At 41.8% G+C, this 8,291-nt stretch overlaps 1 protein-coding gene across 3 annotated transcripts in view; it reads left to right on the forward strand.

Annotated features, from left to right (window-relative positions):
* klhl12 (kelch-like family member 12) overlaps nt 1–8,291 on the forward strand; it is a 54,425-nt gene that overhangs the window by 18,505 nt on the left and 27,629 nt on the right. For all 3 annotated transcript variants that reach the window (XM_043717059.1, XM_043717058.1, XM_043717060.1), the window contains one exon: nt 3,014–3,128. In XM_043717059.1, coding sequence (XP_043572994.1) covers nt 3,014–3,128 — 115 coding nt within the window. The remainder of the gene's footprint in view (nt 1–3,013; nt 3,129–8,291) is intronic.

Raw genomic sequence — 8,291 nt, forward strand, 5'->3', positions numbered from 1 at the left:
AAGATATAAAAGAGACCTAAGGGGCAACTTTTTCACAGAGGGTGGTACGTGTATGGAATGAGCTACCAGAGGATGTGGTGGAGGCTGGTACAATTGCAACATTTAAAAGGCGTTTGGATGGGTATATGAATAGGAAGGGTTTGGAGGGATATGGGCTGGGTGCTGGCAGGTGGGACTAGATTGGGTTGGGATATCCGGTCAACAGGTTGGACCGAAGGGTCTGTTTCCATGCTGTACATCTCTATGACTCTAAAGCCCTCCCTCCCCACACTTCCAGTAAAAACATCCCCCTCCCTCACCACCCCCACTGTAAAACATATCCCTCCCTAAGTAAGGCTCCATCCCCCGACGCAAAGTGCCGGATGACGTAACTGTGGATGGAGAGGACCTGGCACTCAGGCTCTGGCAGTACCATGGGGAAAGGCTGGTGCGAGGGGCCCTGTGAGCGGCTCGGGGACACAGGCCGGACCCGGGACTCTGTCGGTCACTCTGTGCCTGTGTCAGAATGGATACATAAAAACACCTGTCTTCCTATTGCTTGCTGTACATTAATATAAAGTTTATGTGATTCACATACAACATTTATTGATCTCTTGCTTTTTAATAAGCATTTTGCTTTTCTATTCTTTCTACCAAAATGGATAATTTGATCCCTCTTATGATACTGTTATTATTAGATTTAAATAATTTCCTCAAACTACAGTCTCTCTGTCATCTTACTGCCCAAGGTGTCTCTTTATCACAACTTACTTTCCCACCTCTTCTTGTACTATCAGTAAATTTAGATGTACCTCAGCATGGACTCTGTGGGCTGAATGGCCTCCTTTTGAGCCATTATAACTCTATTATTCCTTCTCTGATTCATTGATAGGCATTGTATATAGATGATTCTTGTGGAACTCCACTAGCTATGCCTTGTTTTGTCTGCACTGTTGTTTTTGTCCATTAACCGTCCAGAATAAATGCTAATATCACTCTGAATCCCATGATCCCTAATCTTGTGTAATCTTCTATGTGACACCTTACCAAAAGTCCAAATGTACAACATTCGCTAGATCCCACTGAGCTACCTTGCTCGTTACACCCACACGCACTCTTTAATATGTTTGTCAAGCATGATTAAGTGCCTCAATACTACTCCCCAATGACAAATTCCAACATTGCTCCTTCCACTATTGTCAGGCTAAGTGTAGTTTGTTTTCTCTGTCCCGCTTTCTTGAATCGCAAAATTGCATTTTACTCTGTTTGAATCCAAGAAGAGCATTCTGGAATCGAGAATACTTGAAATCAAAGCTGTTGAATTCACGATTTCTGTAAACACCCCTTCTGAAACCAAAATGTGTCCGTTTTGGGGGATTTTTCCAGTACTTTTTCTTCACCAGTATTTACTTTCAACTTCTTCGTTCTGATGAGATCTTTGATTCCTAGAATGTTCTTTGAATGAAAATAAGCACGCGATGTACAAAGTCCAAGCTAATCACATTCTGTAAACATAATCCATGCTTGTAGTCTTATCCACGTGACTAGACAAGGAGTCTGATTTTACATATTCATCAAATAGGAATGCTCCAGGGTTACCTTCTGGACATGTTAGCTTAAAATCAGTCAGACTCTGAGCAGTTCAAAGCAAGTTTTGAGAGTTAAAACCAAGGTGTGAGTTTTCTGCCCGTCAGGATCTATAAAAATGTTTGGTTGACCAGTGAAGTAATCTAACTCTGGAGAAGGATCAGGCCAAGGCCATCCTTGGTGCTGGCGAGTTCTATACTGTCTAAGTACATAGGACCGTAACAGCAAGTTAACGGGTGTGATTGTGGACTGCGATTGTGTAGCTGGCAGACATTGAAAATGCATTTCATGCCAACTGGAAGCCTATTTTGGGTCAGTCAGGTACCTGACTTGCGGAAATCCACATGTATTTCTGTGTCTCCAAACCTAGAAAATTCCTCTTTTTTTTGGGGTGGGGGCGGAAAGAGGGAGTGTAGGGATATAATAAGAAGATGGAAAACCAGGAGAATAGATACTGGGTAACAGCATAGGACTAAATCTAACATTCCAAGCCTTGTATAGAGCAGTGAAAATCTTCCCTAACTGCACAGAATTTGTTTTTCCTTCATTTAAACTGACCCAGAATGGCATTAATGAAAAAGAAGAAACAGAGGTAAAAAATATTTGAATTAATGGTGTATTATTACAGATTTTACTGTGAAATACAATAAAATAGAGTGAAAAGCTTCCATTTGTTGCCATAAATCAATGCCATTTTGATAGTTTAAGAATTAGAGATAATGAAAAGACGAGCAAATTACTGCAAATGCTCTTTATAGGATATGTGAAACTATCCTTGTTCCAGTCTTACACACAGCACTACAACTTTGTCGCTATCTTAGCCAATGTGTTTCTTTTAAAATTGTGTTCCTCAAAGTTGAAAAATGATTTGGGATGGAACTGTGTGAGTGAGTAGGAGGAGTCCGTGATGAGCCACTGAATGCCTATAGGTTGACAAAAGTGGAGAGGCAAAACCACATTGCACTATGGGAAAGACAGACAGTTCAGGGGCTTCACATCAGGAGTATTGATGACCAGTATACTCAATCTTAAGAAAAGGCTTTTTTCTGTGGCTGTCTTATTTTCAAAGAAGTTTTTAGGAGTTTTGTTAGTTCTTGGGTTCTGTTTTAAATGATATAATGAGGTGTTTCTCTTGGAATGTGGGTGGGGTAGTTTCCTGTAATTATCTAGTCAAGTCTAATTCCTGTAATAAATGAGATGAAGGAATCTGTTTAATGATTTGCTTCCTGGGGCATTTCAATTGACAAATCAGTGTTGTGCTTTGAAATTATTAATTTGCCTTTTTACCAGCAGGTGGTATCAGTCGATCCAAAGTTTCAATTTACCACATTAATTTGGTTTATGCTGATTCTAGTTTGTTCTGCAGAATGGTGGAGTGGACATTTTACATAACTGTGTGAAAGTGGAAATGAACAGCGTTAGTTGAGATTTTTATGTCTTTATCCAGCCCCTGATTCGGTATAGCCTTCAGTGCCGAGATCTGGTGGATGAAGCCAAGAAATTTCATCTGAGACCTGAAATCCGTACACAGATGCAAAGTCCCAGGACTAGACCAAGGTTGGGTAAGTGTCACTGAACAGTTAGGTAATTCTTGCTTTCGTTTTGGAGTCGATTCTTTATTCCATGTCTATTAAGTAATCTATGGAAATAAAAGTTTTCCAACAATATTTTATAGTGCCAATAATGGAATCAAATGTCTGTGCAATTCTTAAAAGCATTATAAAACAAAATGTGATGCTGTCCCATCTAAGGTGAATAAGGAAAATCACTAAAAACTTGGTCAAAGAGGCAACTTTTAATGAGTGTCAGAGAGGAGGAGAGCTTTAGGATTGAAGTATGGAGCTGCCAATGGTGCAACAATTTAAATCCGGGGCGTGCTCGAGAGCTGGAATTAGAAGAACAGAATATCGGTTGTTGCATTCCACGATACCTTGAGGTGCCAGGCCGGCAGCAGAAAATCATTATGTATTTACAGTGCAGGTTGGTTCAGATAAATAGTGGAATGTTTGCAACAATTAAAAAGTATTTCACATCAAAAAAACTACCAACAACAAAGTATGCTTCAAAAAACAGAGAAGGTAAATCACTGTTTTGTAGGCTAAAAAATAAAATCCTTTCTCTTTTCATTCTGTAGCTTAAAGATAGCACAATATAATTCTTAAATCATTTTATTTAATGGTAGAACTACCTACAATGACTCTCTTTGCTCAGGCCTGACCTGGATTTCTGAAACCAGTCTAAAAACAGCACACAACTACTGTGGATGAGACCAGTCACCTGGGCATCTTCGTCACAGAAAAGCAAGATACAGCAGATGCTGAAATACATAAAATGCTGGAAATACTCAGCAGGAGAGAGAAACAATTACCATTTTAGTCACCAGAATTGGGAAAAGTTAGAAAAGGAAGTGAAAGGAGGAGGCCAGAAAAAGAAAGAAAGGGAAGGTCAGTGCTAGGATGAATACAGCTGAGAGAAAATGACAAAATAATTGGTGGTGCGGAGCCAAAGTGGAATGATGGTACAGCAAGTGTAAAAAAACAAAAGATGCCTCAGGAGGAAAAGGATTGATGTCTCTGTCCTAAAGCAGCCCATATGGAGAGAAGAATTCAAGTGAAGCCCATGATCACTGTGGAAAATCTTCCCACCCTAACCAGGATCAAATGAATCAAATCGAATCGGCTGATTAGAGTCCAATTCTCATAGTTTGAGTATCGTCACCATCAGGACTGATTTAGTGAAGATGACTTTGAAATACATGACCACATAGAACACAAATGTGCAAAGGACAGCAACCTTCTTGGGGCTGATGCCAGAAAATCAATCCAGAAAATGAAAGATGTGGTGAAAGGGAGAGCCCAAGAGGTCCAACAGTATGTTGATCATCATGATGTGGAAAATGATTTTAACGTTACCAAGATCAAATGGATAAAATCCTCTTTGCTGACAGGGTAGTGTCTGTCTTCTAAAGGATGACATTGCCATCCATTGGGAAGAACATTTTGAACAATATGTCAACTGTGAGTCCTCAGCGGTAGTTGGTACTGTCCATGCCATCTCCTAGTATCCTGCAGTACAATCCATGAGTGAACCACTGTCAGTGGGGGAGCTGCAACAAGTAATCAAGCAGATGAAAAATTCCAAGCCTTACAGTCCTGATTGTGTTCCAAAGCTCTGAGGGTCCTCAAACGTGGCAGAGCTTTATTGCACTGAGAATCCATCAACCCATACTACAGATTTGGAAAGAAAATGAACTCCCATCTGATTTCAAGAATGCAAAAATTGGAACTACCTTCAAGAAAACAGACAAATCCTGATGTGGAAACTTATTGAGTTATTTCCCTCTTGTCCTATAGCATGAAAATTGCATTTTCCTAAATTGCCTGCTTCCTACGGCTAAGAAAATCCTCCCAGATCAACAGTGTCACTTTAGATATTTCAAATAAACTTCTGATGTGATCTTAGTTGCCAGGCAAATCTGTGAAAAATGTTAAGAACACTGCCATCAACTCTTCATTAATGGATCACCATTAACCAATCTAACTGAAGCATTTGACTCAGTTATTTGCAAGGCACTGTGGATTGTGCTCCAAAGAAACTTATTCACAATTCTGCAGTTACTTCATGATGATATGACTGTGGCTGTCTAGGAGATCCAAAACCGACTGGATCTGGTCTGGATTGGGGGTCAAGAACGCACACATGATAGATTGCAAATAGTATTAGTTTTATTTGTTAGTGACTATTAAGCTCTTCAAAGATCGGCATCCTTCTAGTGTCACTATTAAATACTGTCCAGATGAAAAACTCTTTAACCGCAGTCATTTGCAAAAACTGAGCACCATAGACGGACGTGATCAAAAGTATGACAATGCCTGCAGTATTATTGTCCATTCTACACCAGATTAACAAACTGTACTTCAATTCTGCCTTGTCCTTGAATGTTGCCAAAATAATACTCCACCTTTCAAACCACACCTGACCAGTCAAATGTCCCATGTCCCATACCCTATATACATGTTGAAGGAGAGACTCTGAAATATATTGATTGCTTCCCAGAACTTGGCAACTGCCTCTCTCAAAATGACATATCTTATTGATTGGTGGAGCAGACATGATGGACCAGATGGCCTACTCCTCCTCTTTCTTCCGACAGAATTGATTGGATTCGTCAAAGGATCAGCTCAGCCTTCTACATTTACGACAGCGAATGTTTGACAACAAACGGTCAAATCAATATAAGTTCTGTTGTACTGAACAGTTGTTGTCACCACATTCTTGTACTGCCGTGTGACCTGAACAATACATCAGCAACATTTGAAGTGTGCCAGAGAAATTGCTACGCTCAGGTCATCCCTTGAGGTTGTGGGATCCAGCCCCATGTGCCCAGAGATCAGCTGATCAGGAATCAGCCTACTTGGTCGCATGAATATCCACAACAGAAACTAGTGACCCTGAGAACTGGTCATTGTTGAGTCAAGGGATCGCCAAAAACAGCGTAGGCTTTCTGTGTCTCAGTATTTCTGATTGAAAAAATCCTCACCTTTTTAAACACTTCCCTGCCCTTATCAGCATTTCCGTTTGAATTTTGCTGTTCTGTGTCAGAATGTGTAGGCAGGCCTTGGCCACTGGGTTGCTGTATTGAGTGAGTTGCAGATTGACCTGTAAATCCACCCATCAGTGTTTGTTCCATGAAAATTAATCAACAGACAGCCTAAACTAGAGGCATTCTCTGCATTAGAAGTCTCATAACTTTGAGTGCATCCTGTGTTGAGCTTCAGCGTTCTGTCATGGTTTATGTTGTACATTGTAATAGTTCAAAAGTAATGAGAATTTACGTAGTATGGACTATACCAATATGCCTTCTTTCCTAGACCTTGTCTTTCAGCCTTCTTGCACCAGATGGCGTTATCTTTCTTTCTGGATGCTGCTGTTCAGCTTTCTCATTGTAACAGAGTTTAACATACTTTTTTTGCTTGAAAATAAATGGCTTGATAGGTCTGAAGTTTATAAAACTTCATGTCATTTTGCTGCCCTAATCTTGTTCTGCAGCAAGTTTGAAGGCACATTTTAAAAAAAAAATAAGTTGCATGCAAATTAGTTTCATATTTGAAAGTACAGAACAACCTCGATTATCCGAACAAGATAGGTAGGGAGTATTTTGTTCGGTTAACTGATTGATTGATTGATTGATAGATTAGATTGCTTACAGTGTGGAAACAGGCCCTTCGGCCCAACAAATCCACACTGACCCGCCGAAGCACAACCCACCCACACCCATTCCCCTACATTTACCCCTTCGGCTAACACTACGGGCAATTTAGCATGGCCAATTCACCTAACCTGCACATCTTTGGACTGTGGGAGGAAACCGAAGCACCCGGAGGAAACCCACACAGACATGGGGAGAATGTACAACCTCCACACAGTCAGTCGCCTGAGGTGGGAATTGAACCCGGGTCTCTGGCGCTGTGAGGCAGCAGTGCTAACCACTGTGCCACCGTGCCGCCCACACTTTGGATAACTCATCTGATCGTAAATAAAGGAAGCCACACTGAACATAAAACGTAAAAAAAGCATGTTTACAGAGTTTTTATTTAATTTGATCGATAAAATTAAATATTACAGCAGGAAATAATACTACAGCAACATTCCAGGCTACCAGGAGCAAATTGCACAAGTCCGGTTAAACGGCAAAGGACTGGGGGGATCCAAGATGGCGGCGACCCAGCAAGTCTGAGTCTACAGTGCTCCTCCCAAGACTTGGGCAAGGTGGGTCACCCACCCCCACCACACTCACCAAATCATTTAAAATAGCTTTTACTTAATGTAATTATTTGTTTAGTTTTGAATTTAAACAATAAAATCTTCAGTAAAAATTACTAAAGGGAAGGGAGCCCGCAGCTCTCAGCAAGCAGGGACCTCTCCCCCACCCTCTCTAGCTGCAACAGAGGCGTCCGCAGCCGCCCTGGGGGACTTACCTACAGTGGCAAGCCTCGTGGAAACATTTCCAAACTGGATGCGAAGATTGACGTTTTTATTGAAGAATCCCGAAGCCGATGGGACTCACTCTCGGCCGCGCTGCAAAAGCACGACTGAGACGTTAAGGAAATAGAGCGCCGAGTCGGAGGGGCGGAGCTAAAGGCCGCGACCTCCGAAACCACAGCGCAATCAGCCATGGATCGGGTCCGGACTCTCGAACAGCGAGTCCGGACCTTAGAGAATCACATTGGTGACCTCGATAATCGAGGTCGTCGAAAAAATATTCGTTTGCTGGGCCTTCCCGAACAGGAAGAGGAAGGCCAGCTTATAGCATTTCGTGAACAGTGGCTTCCACAGCTGTTAAATCTGGAGGCTGGATCAGGCCAGGTAAGGGTGGAATGGGCCTACAGGGTTGCAATACGTGGGCCCGGCTCGAATCAGCGCCCACGCCTGGTCCTGTTCCGGCTGCACAGCTATAAGGAGAGGTGGATAGTGCTAGAAGCCTCTAGAAATCTTGGAAAAGATTCCCAAGCTATGATCTATAAAGGATCCAAGATAATGTTATTCCAGGACTTTTCCCCAGCTCTGGTCCAAAAGAGGAAGGCATCCGATGAGGCGAAGAAGTGTTTAAGAGACTTAAATATTCAGTACTCCTTATGCTACCCAGCGACGCTACGCTTTAACCATGAAGGATCTGTGTATAACTTCGGATCGCTGGAAAAGGCTAAGGAATTTTTGGACTCTCT

The sequence above is a fragment of the Chiloscyllium plagiosum genome, chromosome 26 (genome assembly GCF_004010195.1).
Source record: "Chiloscyllium plagiosum isolate BGI_BamShark_2017 chromosome 26, ASM401019v2, whole genome shotgun sequence".
NCBI classification, from domain to species: domain Eukaryota; kingdom Metazoa; phylum Chordata; class Chondrichthyes; order Orectolobiformes; family Hemiscylliidae; genus Chiloscyllium; species Chiloscyllium plagiosum.